The sequence below is a fragment of the Camelus ferus genome, chromosome 25 (assembly GCF_009834535.1).
Source record: "Camelus ferus isolate YT-003-E chromosome 25, BCGSAC_Cfer_1.0, whole genome shotgun sequence".
Classification (NCBI taxonomy): domain Eukaryota; kingdom Metazoa; phylum Chordata; class Mammalia; order Artiodactyla; family Camelidae; genus Camelus; species Camelus ferus.
In genome coordinates this window covers 32065661-32088762 of record NC_045720.1, presented here as the reverse complement: position 1 = coordinate 32088762, position 23102 = coordinate 32065661, and the positions used below count along the sequence as shown (strand labels likewise).

General features: G+C 40.9%; 1 protein-coding gene across 1 annotated transcript; it reads left to right on the top strand.

The window, feature by feature from the left end:
- The first annotated feature begins 42 nt into the window (after window positions 1–42).
- ERICH5 (glutamate rich 5) lies at window positions 43–22767 on the top strand. The gene is given in 6 exon segments (XM_014565406.2): window positions 43–658; window positions 17735–18207; window positions 18210–18515; window positions 18517–18754; window positions 20629–20750; window positions 20753–22767. Coding segments are annotated over 6 exon segments (1230 nt in total). The 5' UTR covers window positions 43–600; the 3' UTR covers window positions 20786–22767.
- Window positions 22768–23102: the final 335 nt, after the last annotated feature.

Below are 23102 nucleotides of genomic sequence, written 5' to 3'. Positions count from 1 at the left end.
GGTCACTAAAGGCAGAAGCACAACTAAACCCAATGCGTGTTTCTGGATTGGACAACTGACCAAATTTGAATAGAGAGTGGATTTAACAGTATATCAACGTTAAACTTCCTTGTGGCAACAGACTGCAGTTATGTAAGAAGGCTGTCATCGCAAATCTAGTCTACTAATGAATAGCCACTGGCTACAGTTACCTCCTCCCCTCCCCAGCTATTTAGTGATGGTTCACATGAGCCCTCCCAGCTCTTCGCCCTCTCTCCCTGACATCATCCCTATCCCGGCTTCAGAGGCCTTTCCCCCTCTGCCTTTAACACTCCCTCCACCTTCTCCCGACCTGGCTCCTTCCTTGTCCCCTTCTGCGTCCTCGCTGTCCCCTCCCTGGGTCCTTCCGCCTGCGTGCTGCTCCCTTTGCGCTCCAGTTGCGCATCCTCACCGTGCGCTGCGCTTTGCGCTTGCGCGCTGCGGCCGCGGGAGCCTGCCGCGCGGAGTTGAAAGAACTTCTGTTGCCGGAGCGGTTTGCGCGGATCCGGACTCGGGGACTGACGCCCGCGAGGGGCTGGGACAAGTGGCCGCACTCTCTCGCCAGGCGCCCTCCTGCCCGCGATGGGCTGCTCCAGCAGCTCCCTCAACAAAGCCAGCGACAGCAACAGGCTCCACAGCGGTGAGTAGAGAACCCGGCTCCCCTCAACCCCCGTCCCGGGCCTCGGGCTGGCGTGGGTGGCTCCCGGGGGTCCGACAGGTGCGGCTCGTGCCCCTCCTCCGCCCGGAAGGGGGCGGCTCCTCCCTCAGGATGCGAATGGAACCCTAAGGGAGCGCGACTCCCTCCGGAATCTGAAGCAGCGCAGCTGTGCCCTAGGGCGCGGCGGTCCCCGTGCGCTCCTGCCCCACTCGCGAGCCCGGCGGTGCGGGGACCCTGCTGCCCAGGTGAGCGCGGGGAGTTGGCCTAAAATCTCTGACGCGGAGCTGCAGCGTTCTCTTTAGCAAATGCGGAATGTCCTGTCCTTGCGACAGGTGCTGTTAATCTCTTAAACGTAAGAAATTTCAGATTACTATGCGGATGGGCATTCACTCCCATCTAATAGGTTCCTGTGCTTTTGAAGAGGTTAGATTCACATTGTCTATCCTTGGCTTAAGCAGTTCTTGAAAAATATGCATGTGATAAAAAGTGGTCTTTACTGAATCTTAAACAGAAACTAAACACATTATTTTGAGCTTTTGCTATATAATAGCCAGGCTCTTGGGTAAATAGTGAAAATACAAGTGACGCTACTTTTGGATTTGAGAGTAGGAAAGACAAAACAAAAAGACAAACAAAAGTTAAACAAATGATTATAGTAAGTTTCTGACAGTGAGAAGTGCTGTGAAAAGAATGAAGGCAGATTATTGAACTAGAGAATGACTGGGTTTTAGAGCCGACTCACTTCTTAAATTTCGAATGGCTGGTGTTTTGGACAAAGCTCTGAAGTTTAAGAAAATTCTTTCAAGTTAATTTACCGTCTTCATCAAGACTAACTTTTTGGGAAATTTTATACTCTGGTTAATTCATTTTCACAAGTCTTTTAGCACCTTGTGTTATTTCAGCAACACAGAAAGGTCTTCCTCTCTGATTTTGTAGTAAGGAGCACAGGATTCTCAGGAATGGGGTTTCAAAGTTCAGGCACTGTCTAGTCAAAACCAGGTTGTGTCGCAGTCACTTTTGTAGTGTATGATATTTATTTATAACTTCATAGATAACAGAAAGCAATAAAAAGTTTGGAACTGAGCCAAATATGTAAAGCCATACATAAAGGTGATTCCAAACCCCTGGTCACTGACAACAAGGTACAAAGATGGAAAAATCCATTCCAAATGTTCAAAGCTTGCTGACCTTTTTCCTCAAGAGACAAAAGCCTCTGTCCCCCAAACCTGCTTTCAGGAGGCCACTGCAAGGAGCAATATCTTTGATGTTTTATATTTTATTTTATGAAATCACGTGGGTTTTGCATTCTGTTCCGTGATAAATCCTTGTTGGTTTCAGTATGGAAAACTGGTGCTTCAGAAAGATATACCATATTATTTTGGTTTCGATTAGCCCCTGCTATGCTCCCAGATGTCCGAGGAGTAGCATCGTGGTTTAAAAAGCAGAGCACTAAATCATCATTGTAGGTTTTTTAACTGATGAAAAACTCTGGCTGCAGGGAATGTTACTCTTGGGGAGGAGCAAAAGTATCCAGTGGGTAGAAGGAAGTTTTTAATCCTCGCAGAAAGTAATGAATGACCTTGTTTTAAATAACATTCTATCACCAATATAAATAACCATCCACATGAGTCATGCCCTTTCATTTTTTATTCACGCTTTCATTGCTGTTCTAAGTTTTCACGGATGTTATTCTCAAAAAAATGTTAAACTGCCTGACAACCAGTTTTAGTGCATAGAAAATTAATTAATATGCTGCATAAATTGCTCAACACACATATTAAATCAATCAACAGGTGTACTTTGCTTCTGATCCTCAATTAGATAGTACTCTCTTGTAATTGGATACTACTGTATGTTCATCAGCATTTCAACTCCGTGGTCTTGGAGGCCCCATAAATAATTCACTCCTGTTTCTGTAGCTCAGAATTTCTTTACACCCTATGTACAACCCTAAGCCTGTATGTATATGCTTTCGGATACAAATAGTCCAAGTTTATTGAATGTTCCATACAGGCATTTACTCACTGTACCCCCAGTGCTTAACAATGTTTGGCACATGATTGTTGAATAAATTACTTCATTTAATCTTCATAACAATGCTTTGACTAAGTATTGTGATTACCCCACTTTACAGAGAAGAGTAAATAATTTGCCCAAGGTTTCAGGATTCCTTAAGAGTCAAAACTGGGCTTTGAACTCAGGTACTCTCATTCTAGAACTTGACCTCTTATCTGTTCTTTTCCTCCTTAAACCAGTTTTTGATAACTGGGTTGAAATCTGTTTTTGCCTCAAACCACTCTGGATCCCCATAAGGTGTGTGGTCATTCACTATGTAAACAACAAAAGAAATAAAATAAAGGATGATAAAGTACTTATAATTTAACAAATGTAATTTAATATTATAATATAGTTTATTATAACACCTAAATAAAACATCAAATAAATATTATAACATGTAATACATGCATATATTTTACTAATATAAATCTGATCAATATTAAAATAAATATTTATTTATCCTTAAATAAGAGTCAGAAAAATATGAAGTTTATATTTGCTTCCAAGTTTAAACTAGGAATATTTGGAAAACATTTAACCTTAAAGATATTTCCATCAGGTACATAGATGTGGAGAAGTTTCCAGTGCCTTCCTGTGGAGATACAAATCTTCCTATCATAAGAGATTCTTTTAAATTCGCAATATCAACCTTAGAACTCCATCAGTTGCAGCTAAAATACATCAGCTAGCCTATAGACTGGATTTGTGTTTGGGCAGTTCCGCCTAACAATATTCTGTAACTGGTTTAAGAACTGTTATACATGATGCAGTATTAGCCTCCAAGCAAAAGACTCATAAAATAATTGGCTGGACTAGGTTGCCCCTGAGATCTCTTACAGCTCTAAAATCCTGTAACACTAAGATATAGAAGTGCTTGTTTTCTGGGCTCCATTGAATCAGATAGCTGCTACTGGTTAGGGAGCCAGTAGGAATAGTCCATTCTGTTGATCACAGAGACGTTTGCTCTGACCCATCAGACACTGAATCCCACTGAGCTGCTTTCCATCACCTCCAAAGATGACCCACTGGGGAAAGAGATGTGGAGGGAGGGGATGGGGACAGAGTGGGGACTGGCCTCTGGTGTGAATAATTATCCAGTGCTACTCAAAAGTGCATAACAGGGCCTGGTACATGGTAGTCATACATTGATTTTTACTGAACGCCCTGAAATGTGTGAGGAAAGAGGCTTTTCTTCTTAAAAGGACAATTAGACAGTTTGAGTTTGGAATTTCTTATGTCTGTGGGAGCAAGTTCTACATATTAGCACAATTTGTATTCTTTTCAGTGCTCTGAGGAGCTGATGAACCTGACCATAAAGATTTTGTTGATTTCACAGACATTAATGGATCCCAATGTTTCCCAACCTTTGGCATCCTAACCGTCCTCCTGTGCTACCAGCCCCCGGCTTATAGGTGTGATCACTTCTCCACTCTTTCCTGATATAAATGCCATCCGTTTCTGGCAGACTTCTTCCTGAGATTTTTATAGCTTAAGCCCCAACATGGACAAAGTAAACAGATGGTGATTATTGATTAATGCATTGCTAGGTTAATGTGTACATTTCTTCTGACAGCTGTAATCATGTGTTTGTTCTTATCTGAACTCTCACTAGCTGCTTGGAGTCCACACTGCCTAGGTAACAGGATGAGGCTTGAATTTCACAGTTACGTGAATTGTTCTTTATACTGTGGAAACACCTACAGTCTTCCACCAATGTTTTCACACAGTAACATTTGTCCTAAGTAGACAAACACTCCTCCTTTGTAACTGAAGAACAAGCATCATTAACATTAAAATGAAGTTTATACGCTTTTCTTGCAAACAGATATTATATAAATGGGATTTTTTTTTTTATTTCAAGTGCTAGAATTCTCTGGACTGAGTCTTGTGTGTCTATGTGTCCCTTGTAGAGTTTGGCACACAGAGAATGCTCAGTAAGTCTTTGTGGTAGCTCTGATTATTACACCTAGCTAATTATAATGGAATATAAGCTGGTTCCAAAAATCGAACCTGGTTCCTGTATACCTGGTTCCAAAAATTGCAAATTATTTGGAAAATGCATGCAGTGAAAAGTACACCTCCCATTCCAGCTCCATCATCTGCTTAGTTTCAGTCCCAGCCGTGGGTACTTTTATTAGGGTTTTTTCCTTTATACATTATAAATAGTATTTTGCTCTCCCATCTTTATTCATAAACTATAGTGTATTATACCCATTATTCTTCACCTTGTTTTTTCACCTAAAAATATGGAGCTCTTTGTATAATCTCTCTATAATATAGAGAGCTTCTTTTTTCCTCTTTATCCTTGCTTAAGAATCCATTGTGTGATTTATTTAACCAGGTCCCTATTGAAGGACACCTGATTTGTTTCCAGTCTTTTCCATTGCAAATGAGGCTGCAGTGAATTCCTTTACACATATATCATTTTGAATGCTGCAAGCATGACTTGTAGGACCATTTACCAGAAAGGCGTTACTAGGTCCAAGGGTACGCACATTTATAATTTTAATAGATGACTGCCTAAATTCCTTCCATGATGGTTGTAGCAATTTTCACTCTCATTAACAACACAATATATCTTTTTCTAAAATTAAAGTCTTTTGACATTAGTACAGCCACATTAAAAAATGGACATGGAGCAGAAACCAGGGGACAAGGTAGGGGCACCCACTTGGTTCTAGGTACATTAGTTCATAATCTCATTTAATCCCCATAAGAGCCTTATAAAGCAGACATTAGTTTCATTAAATGCAGCTAGAAAACTACAGCTTGGTGACGGAGCTGGGGCTTAAGTGCAATGTGTGTACCTCCGAAGCTCCTGCTCTGTTCACAGACCCCATTTCCATCTGGGTCTCATCCTGATTCTGCCAGAACCCATCACGTGGCCTCCACACAGGAGAAATACAGTCTGTATCTGTTGAACGGGTGGTTGGGGGAATGATCGGACTGACAGAGATGGGGAGTCAGGGGGAAGAGAGGACTACTTAGAAAAGCAGAGGGGGTGTGGGAAGCGGGACCCATGGAATAACAGAGACTGGAAGGTAACACTGGCCAAGATGGGCTTGAGAAGACAGTGTTGGGTTGTGAAGACTCTCCTAGTCATGCAGGAAAAGATCAACACGGCAAAACAGAGCTTTATTGTGTTCTGTGAAATCATGCTTCTGTGAGGTTGCCACACGTTCCAGCTCACGCATACCATTTCACTTCTGGGTTGATGTTTAACAACATCAAACTTAAAATAAAAACCTAATACTTGTGAGGGTTACTGAAAGGCTCACCAAAACTGATTTTAAAAAAACATCAAACTTGGCCAGACTTCGAATCCTGGTGTGTTAGTAGTACAGGTAATGATTCTGTTTTTTTAAAGCAAAATATCAGAATATAGCTCTCCAAGTGAGTGTGCATATCTAGAAAGTACTCAGCCTTGGCGGCTTCTTTGTGGCTGTTTGGGATACCGCTCCCCCAGGTCCTCCCCTGCTGAGGGTCAGTGACTGAGCTCCCTCCTCTCCACTAAAAGAAAGGCCCTGGCCCTCTGCTTCCTTTCCCTGTAGTCATAAGGATGTGCCATCCAATCCAGGAATTTTTGGTCCATCAGTTAATTGCCTGCTCCCTTCACCAGAACACTCCCTTGAGGACTTCTTCCAGCCTGTAGTGTTTTTGTCTTTATACTCAGTGAAAGGGCCCTTCCTGCTCTCTTCAGCAAGCAGTTTTTCTTTAAAATCTAGTCCTACAATGAGGTATCACCTCACACCAGTCAGAATGGCCATCATTCAAAAGGCCATAAATGACAAATGCTGGAGAGGGTGTGGAGAAAAGGGAACCCTCCTACACTGCTGGTGGGAATGTAGTTTGGTGGAGCCATTGTGGAAAACAGTATGGAGATTCCTCAGAAGACTAAAAATAGACTTACCATATGACTCAGCAATCCCACTCCTGGGCATATATCCAGAGGGAACCCTAATTCAAAAAGACGCCTGCACCCTAATGTTCATAGCAGCACTATTTACAATAGCCAAGACATGGAAGCAACCTAAATGTCCATCTACAGATGACTGGATAAAGAAGATGTGGTTATATTTATACAATGGGATACTACTCAGCCATAAAAAATGATAAAATAATGCCATTTGCAGCAGCAACATAGATGTCCCTGGAAAGTGTCATTCTAAGTGAAGTAAGCCAGAAAGAGAAAAAAAAAATACCATACGGTATCACTCATGTGGAATTGAAAAAAAGAAAGACAAATGAACTTATATATAAAACAAAAACACACTCACAGGCATAGAATACAAACTTGTGGTTGCCAAGGGGGAGGGAGTAGAAAGGGATAAACTAATAGTTCAAGATTTGCAGATACTGATGGGTATATATAAAATAAATAAGCAAGTTTATACTGTATAGCACAGGAAACTATATTCAATATCTTGTAGTAGCTCACAGCGAAAAAGAATATGAAAATGAATATATGTATATTCATGTATGACTGAAGAATTGTGCTGTACACCAGAAATTGACACAGCATTGTAAACTGACTATATACCTCAATTTAAAAAAAAACAAAACCCTAGTCCTGAAGGGTCCCTGCGGGAGGAGAACATTGCGCACTTTGCAGACTGCCCTGACTCATCTGTCTGCTCAGCCTTGCCCTGCTAATGCTGCTCTAGTCTGTTCTGGGTGACAGAAATATGTTTGTGTTGTGTGTGTCAGAGCCTCCCAGCCAGTGAGAATGGGGTCCAGGGTGCCAGCATCCTCCCCAGCCTCTAGGGCAGGCCGAGCAGGGTCTGGACGGCCTGAGCCCTCTGGTGCAGCTTCCTCCAGTCTTCCCCACGTGCTGCACAAACACCGTATTCCGTGGATTCTGTGATACGAGTGAGGTCAGAAGCCCAGGTCTAGACATTCCATCTGCTCTGTTGCCTTTAATCTTAGTACTCTTACTGAGAAGTAACATCTGCCTTCAGCCAGGCATCGTTGAATTGTTCTCCCCAAAGCACGCTCATTGCTTCTCTCTTTCTCACGGTTGTTGGAAATGATAAGGAACTTTTTCCCCCTACATCTTCTTACCCTTTTCCATTTTCCTAGGACTGATAGGAACCACATATTTCTTTTTGGCTAATTTCCTTTGTTTGCCCTGGGGTCACTTCTACAGACTAGATGATTATGAAAGGCTATAATTACCTGTATACCTTGAATTAGTGTATGTGTGTGTGTGTGTGTGTGAGAGAGAGAGAGAGAGAGAGAGAGAGTGAGTGAGGGCACACATGAGAGAGAATTTCAACATGCTGAGAGACAGTATAGAGTTCTGATTTAAAATGTGGATCTGGAGGTACATTGTCTGGGTTCAAATCCTGGTTCAGGGTCATTTGTTAGTTGTGTGACTTTAAGCCACTCAGCCTCTTTAGGCCTCAGTGACGTCACTGTAAAATAAGATTAACAATAGCTCTTATTTCGGAGAGTTGTTCTGAGGAATAAATGAGTTAATACATATAGTGTAGCTGAAGTATAGCCTAAATATTACCTACAACAGGGGTCGGCAAACAGGCCTGCTGGCCAAATCCAGCCCACTACCTGTTTTTGTAAATAAAGTTTTATTGGAACACAGATGTGCCTGTTCACTTCCACATTGTCTAGGGCTGCTTTCTCACTACAACGACAGATGCCAGAGTTGAGTAATTGCAATAGTGGCCCTATTGCCTGGCAAAGCTGAAATATTTATTATCTGTCCCTTTACAGAAAAAACTTGCTGACCTCTGGCCTAGAATCTTGTCCAGTAAATAAATCCTCAATAAAAATCATCTGTCATTAATATCAATTGTAGTAAATCTTAATTTCTCTTTATTGCTTTTCCAAGATCAAATTTTGAGTTTTTTCCTCAAAATCAAGTTCTAGATCTCTGAATTTGTTGACTTCCTGCTTGTTTTTTTCTTTTTAGTAAATTTGTTAAAGGAAAGTGACAAAAAATACTGTCGGTAATAGCACAAGTGGTACAGAAATATTCAAAAATCAAAAGTGGTTATGTGAATGGCTGAAGTTTATGAACCAGTTTTTCTAAGGTGTCTAGAGCTTATTTTGCTAGGTTACTTGCTCTTGTACTTGTCCTACTATAATTTTTAAAAAATAGACTTAATAATAGTTTTAAATTTACAGGAGAATTAAGATAGTACAGAAAGTTCCCATATACTCCACACCCACTTTCCCTTGTCATTAACATCTTACATTAGTAGGGTACACTGGTCACAAGTAATGAACCAAGTTAGATACATTATTATTAACCAAGGTCTGTACTTTGTTTAGATTTCCCTAGTCTTTCTCTAATGTCCTATTTCTGTTCCAGGATCCCATCGAGCACATTATATTTAGCAGCCATGGTCATGTCTCCTTAGACTCCTCTTGACTGTGACAGTTTCTTAGGCTTTTTGATGACCTTGACAATTTTGAGGAGTACTGGTCAGATATTTTGTAGACTGTCCCTCAATTGACACTTGTCTGATGTTTTTCTGATGATGGAACTGGGGTTGCGGGTTTGAGGGAGGAAGACCACCGAGGCAAAGTACCCTTCTCACCACCACGATGTTCGAAGGGTACATGTTCTGAACGTGACTTGTCACTGCTTCCTCAACTTCTCTAATCCTCTTCCTGCAGACTCTGAAGCTTGACGAGGTTGAGAGTACATGTTTGTTTTATTCTCTAATCTTATTGATATCTTCCAGTTTAATCATTTCCATCATCCGTGGCCAAACATGCTTCTCCTATAATGAAAGAATGCTCTTTGTATGCTCTGCTTTATGAAGAAGAGGGGTTCGTTCAACTCAATTTTCAAGTGTCTGTGCCAGAAGCCCCGTGCTGGCCTCAGTGTGCATAGGCCTGTGGGAGGAAGACTTCTGCTTTATTACAAGTGGCTTTTCATTCTGGGGAAAAAAATCCCCCGCTTCCCTTTATGTGAGCAGTACTAACCATGGAAGCAAAGTCATCTGAATTGCAGGTGGTCCCCTAACCTGAGAGAGGAGTAACAGCAGTCAGCGAAAGACCTGGGGTCACAATCCTCCTTGGTTTGCCCATCGGTCTTTCTAGAAGTGGGGGCTCTCAGGCTGCACTAACCACCCAGGCTTGAGGTCCAAATATCTTATGTGACTACAGCTGCTCTGTTGCAAAATTTAAGTATTCCGTCCCAGCCACAGATTTGCTAACTGCTGATGGGAATATCCCTTTTCTAGCACAGACACCTGCTCTTGGCTGTAGGCAACTTTGTATCCTGACAGAGTCAGGCACAGACCCAGCGGCTAAGCCGGGAGAACAGCCCCTATGTGAGCATCGACATAGCCCCCTGCCCACAACTCTTAGAGTGCAAGGGCAGCAAGTATTAACCTCCACTTCAGATGAGAAATTTGAAGATCTCTTTGTCCTGACCGAGCCAAGGTAGAGGCTTAGCAAACCCCATCAGTTCTGTGAAATGCAGAAAATCTTGAGAAAATCTTGCTCCCCGGTATGGAGCTGCCTGAGACCAGCTCTGGCCCTTGCCTCATTGCTGAAGCAATATACTCCCCTCATCGCTTGTGCTGCTGCCCGTGGCGGGCCAGCCCCAGGACAGAGACCACGCCCCGTGTTCCAAGGTGGGCAGCACCGCCTGTGGAGAATAAGGAACACTCGCGCCCATCAGTTCCAGGTGCTTGTCGTCCATTTTAGTTTCTCCTGATTCCTTTATGCCTTTCCCCGATAATCCCAGAATGCTGCCACGGGTAACCTAGCCATCTGGGGAGCTCATTAAAAATACCGATTTTTGGTTCAGTGGATCTAGGGTAGGGGCCCGTGAGTCAGCACTAAAACAAAACCCCCCAAAAACTCCCAAGTGATACTGATGGTGGAGGTTCTGGGACCACAGTTTGCCCTAAAGCACCTAAGTCTTCAGGGTACAATCTCACTTCCTTGGGCTCAAATCTGAGCTCTGCTGCTCTCACCTATGCGCCCCTCCTAGGTAAAGGGCCTTGGCCTTCCTGTGCCATGTCTCCTCAGCTGCATAATGGGGACAATAATGGATTTACCTCGTGGAGTTACTGGGAAGATTGAATGAGACAATCCCTATAAAGCTCCAGGCACAGCGCCTCAGTAAATGTTGTTTTATTCCTAGTGAAACATTGTGGGCGCTGCCTGCTTAGGCTGGGGAAGTGTCACTGTTTGTACATGTCAGAGACATAATCTTCACTTTCTCTGTCTTCTTCCTGGTTCATTGAGATGTCTTTGGTTTTGTAGACTGGATTCCTGTCCAAATGTTGGGCCCACATGTGCCAATCATGGCCATCAATCAATGAAACTTGTCTTTTTAAGTAGCAGATACTGTGGATAATTCCAAAAGTGATGTTTTATGCAATAGCTTCTTTAAAAAAAAGAGTTTATATCATAGAAGTCTAATAGGAACCAAAGAAAATGGAATTGGAAAGTCATATCCGAAGGAGGTGACTATTTGCCATGGCTTGATGACTGGCTCTATAGCTCTTAAATGTCAGCCTCTCCCCAGGCAGAAGCCCCTGTCTCCATGTGTGCTCATCAAGTGTTCCAGAGTATCTTCCCACCTACAGGTTCTTGTTTTACTATAGTTAACGTTCAAAATGAGATATACCTTCAAACTTTATTGAGTTTCCTTGTGATGTCAAAACTAATTTTAGATGTGTAAATTCAGGTAGATCTACTAAAAAATGGAAAGTGGCTTGTCTGATTTTTATTTGCCCTCTGTAGGATTTTTTTGACTAATGGTTTCATACTTCAGGTACATGGGATATCGCTTAAGTTCACTTCTCCTCGGAATGAGTGCCTTTTTAAATCTATTGACAGATAAGGGGGAGGGTATAGCTCAGTGGTAGGGTGCATGCTTAGCATACACAAGGTCCTGGATTCAATTCCCTGTACTTCCACTAACAACAACAACAAAAGAACGTGTATTGACTGATAGAAAGCACCCTTGGGGATTAGCATTTTGCCACAGCACACGAGGACAGAATTTTTGCATACTTTGATGAGGGAAAAGGGCAAAAGCATCTTGAATAGCACCACGATTAGCCCCACAAATATTTGTTGTTGTGGCTAAATAAATGATGGAATGGAGTTGAGGAGAAAGCAAAGATAGCAAATGAGAAGAAGGTGAGTGGACTTTTGCCCTGGAGCTGACTCATGCTACATCCCTGGTTCCCAAAGCTCAAAAGCTGCCCGAACCTAGAAATGTTGGCAGCAAGGGAAAATACCAGGATCCCCTTTCTCGTTGCTTCTCTAGAAAATCCAGCAGACAAGCCAGTGAGGTCTTTGGGATGACTGGTATGTCCCAGCCGTGAAATAGGAAAAGAGTGACCTCAAGTTTTTCTCCTTGCTGGGTAGAAACTTTTCATTTTTGATTAGGGTAATGAACTGAGTAGAAAAGCTTCCACCATAATGTGAATGTCAGGTATGTTAGCTCTGGTTCTAATCCCTTCTGTAATGTTGCCCAGTATTTAATTTCTTTTTGTGCCCATCACAACGGTGCTTGCAACAAGGGTTCTGTTAGTTCAGCTGTCACAACAAATTTGTGCATGGATCAACTTACAATAGAATCCAGAGAGATAATGAGCACCAAAGGATTCGGCCCAGAGCCGTGTATGATTTGATAAAATGTAAGGTTCAGAAAACAGACACATCCTTTAACAACTTTCAGATGTGGCAGCAATGCAATGCATGTGCCCACAGTATTTATTACATAATAATACAGATTAGGCATAGGATGTCTCCTGTTTGTGGACAAAAGATCTCACTTCTTTTCAAGTTAGAGTACTGGAAGACATGGTGTAATGCCGCCTTCTCCCTCAAGGAGGTATGTTGGGGAGTCACGAAGCCACGTGGACAGTGTGGAGATCCTTGGGTCAGAGGTCACGCACAGATACCAAGTGGGGCTTTGTAAGGGAAGTAGCTGCTATTGAATTTCCCCGTGGACAGTAATCTCTAGGATGGCAAGGATCAGGTCTTCCTTGTGAACTGCCGTAACCCTTGTGCTCAGCCCAGAGCTGGCAAATAGCAGTGCTTGATAATGCTTGATGAATCAATGAAATTAAAGCCAACACACAAAATGAAACGTATTTATTTATATAAAAACTAGCAGTGGACCTTTTTATAAATTTTATTATTTATTGAAGTGTAGTTGATTCGCAATATTAGTCTCAGGTGTATAGCAAAGAGATTCAGTTATACATATATAAATACTTCAGATTCTTTTCCATTATAGCTAATTAGAAGAAACTGAATATAGTTGCCTGTGCTATACGGTAGGTCCTTGTTGTTTATCTATTTTATATGTTGTAATGTGTATCTGCTAATTCCAAACTCCTAATTTATCCCTCCCCTCACCTTGCCCTTTGGTAACCATAGTTTGTTTTCTGTGTTCTTGAGTCTGTTTCTGGTTTGTAAATAAAATTTACATTTTTTTTTAGATTCCACATATAAGTAATATCATATGATACTTATCTTTGTCTGGCTTACTTTACTTAATATGATACTCTCTAGGTCCATCCATGTTAGTGGTAACGTTTATTAATACGAGTCAAGTCTGGTCAAATCATGGCTGACACTCTGACTACGACTCCATTATCTGTCAACGACTCCATTATCTGTCAACAGTCAGGATTTAAAACTTACTGGTAACAACAGAATTTTATAGGTCAACAGTGACAACTTTATGGTGTTTAGGGGACTGTTTATGCAAGCTCTTGAATGCTGCAGTTCTTTCTTTCTGTCGCTAAATTAGCTATAATTTGTTGACAGGGCCATGCCAGCCCACAGAGGACCTTTGTGAAATTAGAAGAGAAACCCCCACCGTTGATGCACGCAGCCTTGCTGGTGCGCACAGGCTGGAGTTCACGCCTCCCCGGCCCCTTCAGCAGAACACCCCCCTGCAGCCAGAAACCTGAAGAGCGCAGCTCTGCATCCCTGTCCCTGTTTACTGAGCACCTTCTCACGGCACCCACCATGTCGGGTAACTACACACAGCGCCTCAGAAGTATCAGTTATCCTAACCAGCCTGAAACACAAAGATAATATCCCCATTTTATAGATAAGGACACTGAGGTCCAGGGAGGTTGGTAACTTGTCTAGATTGCACAGTTCAGTAAGTGGTGGGATCAAGATTCACACTCAACATCAGAACAGTCTGGAATGCCCTGCTCCAGCCGAAGAGGAAGGAGGCCAAATGGATCCAAATCTTGTACTTCCTTTAGCTGCTAGGGATAAAAGCATTCCGAGGAGGGAGGAAGGAAGTTTGTGGGCACCGTAGACTTGATTGTTGTGTTCTCTGAGAGATGGTTTGAAACAACTGTTTGTTTCCCAACCCTTTTCACTTATTTACTCTGATCGTTCTTCTTCTCTGAATAGGCTCAGAGAAAAGTACCAGTAATAGAATGAATGGAATTTTCTTCCTTTTCTTTGTGTCCACCACAGCCTCTTCCTCTTTAGGGCCGTCAAGTGGAGTGTCCCACTCGCGAAGGCTAACTTGATTACACTCAGTGGGTCCCAGTCGTTTGCTGGTGCTTTCCAGGTACTAACTCATGTGATCCTCACAGCAGTGCTCTGGTCCTCTCCCCACTCTGCAGATGATGCAACTGAGACACAAAGAGGCTTAACAAGGCGAGTGAGTGGAGGAACCAGGATTCACACCCACTACATTAGAGGTGTCATTTTCAAGGTCATTAGATCTCTGTCCTCCCTTTTAGAGCACCCTCTTTATCGTGTAAGAGAAAAGAAAATTTTGAGTGATCAATAAGATGCTATTACCTCCAAAATACATGTATTTCGACACTCAGAGTGCAGTTAATTGACATGAATTACAAAACGAGTGAGTCACTACACTTTTAGCATTTTCTCTAATTTTAAAGATGTTTTAGCTTTTGGGGGGTTACCCCACAAAAATTTTATAGACAGTGACATTCTTTTGTCATATTTCCCAGCTTGGTTCACTATTTTCAGGTTGCAGTATTAAAATATTATATATTAAGGACATTTTTCTACTTCAGGTATACCAGCAAGATTAGCAGAAGTATATCAGAATGAAAATTGATACTGTGATCACGGGCATAAACATTCTAGTTATGGCAAAAGTGGACAGATCCCTTGGACACTTAAAACACCATTTGTGGATAAATACATTTTTACAAAGCTTTTTTGGGGGAAAAAACTTGACTTAGACTGATAGCATAATATATATATATTTTTTAGTATAATGTATTTTTCAAAATATAAAATTGAGTGGCTATGGTTTGGGAACGTCAGCACATTTTTTCCCTCATAGCTTTCTGCTCTAGAAAAATGGTGCCATTAGAACACACCCACAGCTGGCACAGCTGGATGAAAATCATTCATCTCATTTAACTGACAGTACTGATCACTGTAATAACTATTTTACCAGAAAATATAATTTGGCAGATATCTATGATTAGTGTAATAATACATTTCCTTGTCAATTCCCTAAGGCAACCATCACCTAAACATCCTTTTTTGTGGTATCTAAATGAATTATCTTGTCATATGAATTTCTTTACAGACCTGAGAAATCACTTTTGTTAAGCTGCCTCGTGTGCTATTAATTTGAAGACGTGGTACATGATGAGGCTGGAGTGGGAGGTAAAGGATAGCCCTCCTCCCAGTTCTGTCCTGTGGACCCTGGGGCCTGCAGCTGTGCCCTGTGTCTCATAAAACCCTCCCTGAACTCTGCTTCCACAGCTTCAGGCTCTAATTCCTCTCCACTGGGGGATTCAAACCCAGTCCTGGAAGTAGGGTGGGAGACTATTTGATATGAAGAAATGTATTAAAAAGAGCAACAATGGTAGTGTATTGAATGAATGAGAATACAGAAACTAAGGAAGTGAAGACCCATGACAATTACTAACTCAGGGAAAAACAAAACATTGTTTACAAAGTACCAGTTTCCTACACAGCTCAGCTCTTCACAGTAGACATGTGTGTTATATGTACATATAACTGAATATTGATATAACCCAAATAACATATTTACTATTTTAAATCATTACTAATTGACACAATATTGTAAATTGTGACTATACTTCAATAAAAAGTATATATAAAAATAGATGCATATATATAAGATACAACTCTAAAATTTTTTTTAAAACTTCATTACTAATATGCAATTGCTGAATTGAAAGGAGATGTGAATGTGTGATGGGAGAGGGTGAAGGGGGATGGAGGTGGAGGAAAAAAGAGCTAAGTCTTTATTTTCCTTAGCAGTAGTTAATTAAAAATGCCCAAACTGAAAAATCATGAAGTAGCACTTCACTCAGAGATATAGAAAAAATATGTCTCCAAAACAGCTAGAAGAATGGAAATATTTGACCCTAGAGAAAGGGAAATGGGAGAGGAGACCCGAGGCTTGGTTGTGTATCTTAACTTACATTAGAGAAGCATTAAACTATATGCATATATAATTGGATCAGGGTAACTTAGGGAAAAAAGAACAAGAAAAGAAGAAAAACTATCTTTGGGGAAAAAAAGGTAGAAGAGGAAATACATCACCTAGAGGCCCATTTGAACATGTTGCTTAATTTTCTTCCGGTATTTTCCCCTCTGTTTTTCCTCCATCACTTTCAATAATCAACACTCTTGTAATCAACGCTGTATGTAAAACTGATAGCTAACTTGTTGGGAACTTAATTGCACAACGGACCCTGTGCTAATACATACTTTTTATGCATTGTTTTATTTGATTTACCCAACTGTGAGTGCTGATTTTTAAACTATATAATATTTAATGTTTATCTTTATATTAATACTATAAAAATAATAATAATAAACTATTAATATAATTTATTTGATATAATATGATATAAAATATATAATACTTTTTTTAAATTTTAGCATAGGGTCTTCATAATCATCTTTTTTCATGGTACAGTAATATTCCAGCCAGCAGACTATTGATCTTTTCCCCAAATTATTAGACTTTTACACTGTTTTCAAGATTTAGCTGTTATAAAGAATACTGGGCTACTGTACTTTCCCCACAAAGCATTTTCCTAATGTTTATGCTTTTAGGATAAATTCCCAGAAGTCAGATCACTGGCTCAAAGAGTCTAAACATGTGGCCATGTTGCTTTCTTAAACTGTCCAGAGCACTCCTGCATTCATTGTTTAATGTGACATGGTGCCCCTGCAACTGACATAGGTGGGCCGGATTCGCTGCCATTTCACAGACATAATTGTTGGAAGCTAAGTTCCCAAGGTCACACAGTTGGAGGAGGAGCCAGAATTAAAATGCGTGTTTCCCAACTCTCTCTTGATTTCCCTTCCCACTGGGGCCCCCAGAAGAAAGGAAACTCAGGCTGGCCTGTCCCTGCCACTTCCTCTCCCAGACATCTCAGTCTTTACCTAATGGAGCTTCTCTGTCATGGGGCCCTTTCCTCTCACTGAGAGCCACTCGGCTTGAAGGGGAAGGTAAGACCTCTCTAGCCGCCCAGGGACCACACACGGTGAAATCTACCCAGCCTAAGGAGGAGAGAGGGAGGGACAGAGGAAAGAACATGAGGAAACAAAACATACTAAATTAGAATATGGGACAGGAGCCATGAGAAGGTGCTCAAGGAACAAACAGGGAAAGAAAACTGTTGGGAAGGAGGGTATAGCTCAGTGGTAGAGCACGTGCTTAGCATGCACGAGGTCCTGGGTTCAATCTCTTGTACCTTCATTAAAGAATATATAAAATAAATAAACCTAATTTTAAAAAACCTGTGACTTTGGAGGACCTTCATGGTTTTTGTCTTGTTTTGTTTTGATAAGTATTTGAGCTGAAACACTGAAAGAGACTCAACTTAGGGTGAGTTAGGGTCAGGTGTGGCTCTCTGTACTCACTTGCCTTGAACTTTTAAATCTACTTCTTGAGAACAATATACTTTCTCAGGATAAAAACGAAACACTAATTTGTATTTTTCTTCCTTTCAAATGAGTGAGAAAAAGTAACTTCAAACATGTATTTTTCAACCACAGAAGAAAGTGAGTCCTGCTTTGTCCAACCAAAGCCACGTACACTGGGGAGAGAATCTACTTTATATGGCAAGGTACAAAAGGAAAGCCTTCCTCCACTGGAAGAGCACACGATTTCTGCCGTGTCTACAGCGAATTGTGTTAAACCCCTCGGAGAACAGCCCCTGGCAGAGGATGCTGCAGACACACCAGGGTCCACAGAAGGAACTCAGCCCCCAGAGGGACTGAAGGAGTCTGGGCCACCTCAGCTGGGTGGCAAAGATGATATTGCAGAAGCAGAAGAGGAGAAGGACGTGGAAGCAGCGACAGAGGCTCCGCCTTTTAAAGGAAGTGCTGAGGCTGACCCTGTAGGAGCAGAAGCCAAGAGTCAACCTCTGAGGACAGCGGGAGAGGGGGCCTCCCCCGGAGCAGTGGAAGGTACTGAGAATCCACCAACTGCCACAGAGGTGGGGCTTCTAGAAACAGCTGAGGAATTCCACCTCTGGAAGCAGCTGGAGAGCCACCATCTCAAGAAGCTCTGGGAAAGGATGAACAGTCCCAACTCCCAGAAACAGTTCCCAAGGAGACAGAATCCCCAGAAATGTTAGAAGGAGGTCTGCTTGTGGAAACAGCTGAAAAGCAGCAACTTCAGGGAACTTTGGGAGAAGACAAAGAGTCGCAGCTTGTAGAAACAATCCCCAAAGAGGCGTCTCTGGAAGTTTTGGACGAAAGTCAGCTTGAGGGAGCAGGGGAGGAGCAGCAACTTCAGGGAACGCTGGGGAAAGATAAGCAGCCACGACTGTCTAGAGACAATTCCCAGAGAGGATGAAACAGCAGAAGTCCTGGACAGAAGTCAGCTTGTGGGAACAGCTGGAGAGAGTGACTCACTCCACAAAACCCCTGAAGGTCCAGGAAATGTGGAGCAGATCCAACCTGAAAGAATAGCTGGAAGTCTGGACCATCCATCAGGAGCTCTAGATACCGGGGCAAATGTGGAAAGGATCAGGAGAAGTCACACTGACGACGGAGACCAACATGTCGAAGGTAAAAGTTATGCTGTCCGGGATCCAGGTTGTTCAGATGTGCTCCCTAAGAGGTCATCTCTCGGGGTAGGGTGGCTGAGACACACACACACACACACACACACACACACAGTCACTGAAGTATCTGTTTCAGGTGGTTGAAGTTCATTTGACCCAAACAAAAAACCTTCCATACCTGAAAAATAGGCGTTTGGCTTTCCAGCAAAAAAGTTTTAAAGCATAGTCTGTGTCCAAATTTTTAACCTAGAGCTTCATCAATGAGTAAAATGGAATATTGAAAGCGTGTTAATATTTCTGAATTTTTCCAAGTTCACCCCCATCAGGCCCCATGCGTGGTATGAGGATCCAAAGTAAAGGTGGTCAGTGGAGGACCTGACTTTTTAATGAACAATACACAAATACGATGGCTCTTAGAGCGCCAGTCTTATGCTGAGAAAATTACTGTCAGTCTGCTCCTGTCTTCCTGTAGTCTTTTATCTTTAGGAGAAGACTAGAGAGAATTTACTATATCTTGGCATGTGGTGTTTTTCAAATGTGTTTTACCAGCATACAAGTGGTATCTGTACTGTTCTTTATTGGAGTTATACTAAAAAAAATTCTTCTGGAGCAGGATTTACATTTTGGTAAACTTTAGCTTCATCCTGCAGTATAATCAAAGTGACACGCTCATCCTTCTCTTAATCCTCTCATTTATTAATGCAGCATTTTTTAAAGTACCTAATCATATGCTAGGTGCTCAGTGCAGGAGTAAGGGGTAGTCCCTGTTCTCGGGGGTTCACAATCTAGTGAGAAGAAGACAGAATTGAAACAAAATACCGCAGTCTTTTGAGGTTAGTGCTGTAATGAAGGTGTGTGAAGGTGCTCTGGGAACAACAAGGGGGAAGCAAGTGAGAGCATGTATTTGTAAGACCAGTTAAACTCAGATCTTGAGAGCCCAGGACAATGACAGGGAGTGAAGTGAGGGAAACATGCAGCGTCCTGGGGAGCCCCGGGGACCTCGGTGAACAGGAGCACAGTCCTCTCGAAAGAGGCAGCTGCTTCTCAGCTCCACCCAAAATCATAGGGGCCAATGTTGCCCAAACTGACTTCTTAGGGAAACAGATTTGTATGTACAATGCCCAGACTTTTATTTATTTACTCTTATTTTTAAAATTTTTATTTGTTGATTCTCCCTGATAGTTTACCATATAGCTCATCTTTAGAATTTAAAGGAGTGCCTTTTTCTTTTTCTTTTTTTTTTAAATTTTATTTTTATTGAAGTATAGTTGACTTACAATGTTAGTTTCAGGTGTACAGCAAAGCGATTCAGCTATACATATACATATATATTTTTTTCAGATTCTTTTCCATTCTATGTAATTACAAGGAACTGAATATAGTTCCCTGTGCTATACAGTAGGTCCTTGTTGTTTATCTGTCTTATATATAATAATGTGTATCTGTTAATTCCAAACTCCTAATTTGTCCCTCCCCCATGCTCAGACTTTGAAATGTTTGCAGTCTTTAAATGTTTAATGATTATCTTCTTTAAACATCATAATGGCCAAACAAGACAGGTTTCTGGGCACCCTTAGACCACCTTTGATTTAGATATAAATGGAACTTTCTATTTGTAATATGTTCTGCTGTCATTTCTTGGGTAGTTCTGCGTCCTGATTTTATATAAGAGAATGCCAAGACTTGGAAGTGGTAAGTGATATCGGCCCCTGGGAGGATCTGAGAGAACCAGGATGACTGCCTTTCTCGACATCACCAGACAATCTTACTGTTTAGACCTAAAGTGTGAGAGCTGCCCTGTTGGAAACCAGCTGTGGGGCACTTTATTGTTCATGCTAAATGAGAATCTCTTAATAACGCATTTGGTTTCTTTTCCAGGTGAGACAGGAGAAAAGGTTGAAACGGAGATGGAGAATGAGAACGTAAGTGAAGGGGCTGAAACAAAAGAAGACGAAACAGGAGAAGCTGTGGGTCTTTCAGGAGCCACATAGATAGACGTGGTGACGGCAGGGTGAACGGACACAGTGGGTTGTAATAGAGGAGACAGGAAAACGCAGTGAAGCTTGTGGTTACAGACCTTCTCTTTCAACATCTACATGTTTTATACAGGGAATGTGGTTGTCATGCTCTTCATTACATTGTATTCCATAAAACTGCTAAGCTGTAAACAGTTGTCTTAGCTACTTAGAATAGTGATACATTCAAAACTACAGTAGCCAGAGCCAAGATCAACTGGGTGTATGTTCGTTTAGGAGTGTGAGGGCGTTCTCTTCATCGTGGCAATTGGTCCATTCAGTGTAGAAATGAGACCCTGAAAAGAAGATACAGACTTTTAGGTCTAGGTGGCTGGAGAAAGGAGTTGGCAAATTTTAGGGAGCTCATGATAATAAAGTCACACAGTTAGAATTCAGGTGGAATAAGAATCATTGACAACAGCAGGGCAAACTACACCTAGTATTTCTTTTCTGTCACAGAAGCTCAAGCTGGTAGGATCCTGGAGAAGCATGTCACCTAATTACCTTCTCACCTTAAGTCTGTCTCCTACCATGGATCCTTACTGATCATGATGTATTAAATATGCTAACAAATGTCATGTCATAGAAATGCAGACTCTGGTGCTGCTCCGGGATTAGGCTTTTTCACCATGAAAGGCTACACATTTTTTACATGCCATCTTGAATCAGCTGTTGATTTTACAAGTCTGTGACATGTTTTAATTGATACTATCCTTTTGACTGACATTAAAAGCATTGCAAATTAACTGACTTTTGCATGTATTTCAGAGGCAACAAACAGCAAGAATTAAAACCTAGAATTGTTGCCTATATGGAGTCTGTTCCTTGGGCCCTGTTTTTTAATTTTATTTTTCTTTAGATTGCTGTGATTTAATATTGGGCAATAGAGGTGGAAAGGAGCTAAGAAATCAAGATTTAAAAATCATTTATAGTATTTCATTAATGTTAAAGTGATGTACCATGGAGAAGTCACTTTTCAAGAATTCCTCCAGAGTTGCCAAGGGATTTTGGTAAATGATTATACGTGAATAATAGTAGTGATAGCAATCTGGCCCTCCAGTGAGTGCCTTCTGTTTATGAATATCAGGATAGAATTGCATTCTGGGAACATTTGCTATCTTATCTTATTTGTAAATATATAGTTTAAAGAGAACTGCTCAGATGAACTAACTAGACTCTTATTTTAGCTTGTATATTAAACTGAATATTAAGATGATGTAATTAATTTTAAGAATATAGGAGACAGGGAAGAATTATCATCTTTACTCTGATTTTAATGTTAGTTTTTGTTCCTGACTTTCAAGAGTTGAGGTAGACAACAAGAGAAGTTACTTGAGTACATGACCTCGTCCTTTCTGCAACGAAAAGAAAGTGGATTACGATTTTATCAAAGGGGCAAGGACTTTTATGTACTTTTGAATTCAGGCATTTAGCACTTCTAATAGAACATAATAGGTGCTTGATAAATATTTATTGAATCAACTAATGAGTAATAAATACCAAAGATTCCCATTTACATTTAATTCATTAAAAAATAATATATTTAAAATGTGAATTTGTATGACCCTAACATTTTCATGCCAAGGCTGCTCGAGCTTAGTAACAAGCTATGTATTTGGTGTAGTCCCAAAAACAGCAATAATTTTAGGTCAGAAAGTTATATAAATCAGAACTGATATAATATCTTTCAAGCTACATTTTGTCATCTAAACGTGTTTTTCCTGACCAAAGGTATTTTTATATAGATGTTGAGGAAGTAGAAAATGTCAGAGCTGTAAAATATGAATGACCATCTTAAAAAGTGGAATTGTACTTTGCATCAAGTACTGAAATAGTAGAATTGATTTACTCAGTAGGCATAAAGGTCCATTCTGTGTCATTGTGTGGATTTTTTTTTAAATCTCTAACATGCTAAAGAGATCTATTCAGAACTCATTCTTGAAAGAACTTCTCAAAAGCATTATTATATAATTATAAGGCAGAAGTTTTCAAATTATTTATTAATCCCATTATTTTCCATTAATGACTACAATCATTTATTCTCAGAAAATTTTGGAAATCTGTATCAATTTCTGATACTTTCTGTACTTTTTAAGAAATTGTTATTATTCTTTTAGATAATATTAGTAAGTTTTTAATTCAAAACCCATAAAGAAAGTGGAAATGTTCCATAATATTTGAATAGTCCAAAATTAAAATATGCCATCTAAAATAATCTACTAATTTATTTTCTAAAACAAAATTAAAGTAATAAATGCCTATAGTTAAACTCAAATACAGAAAGGTATAAAATGGGCAGCGAAGCTGTCTCTCCCGTATCCTTTAGTCCTGTGAAAA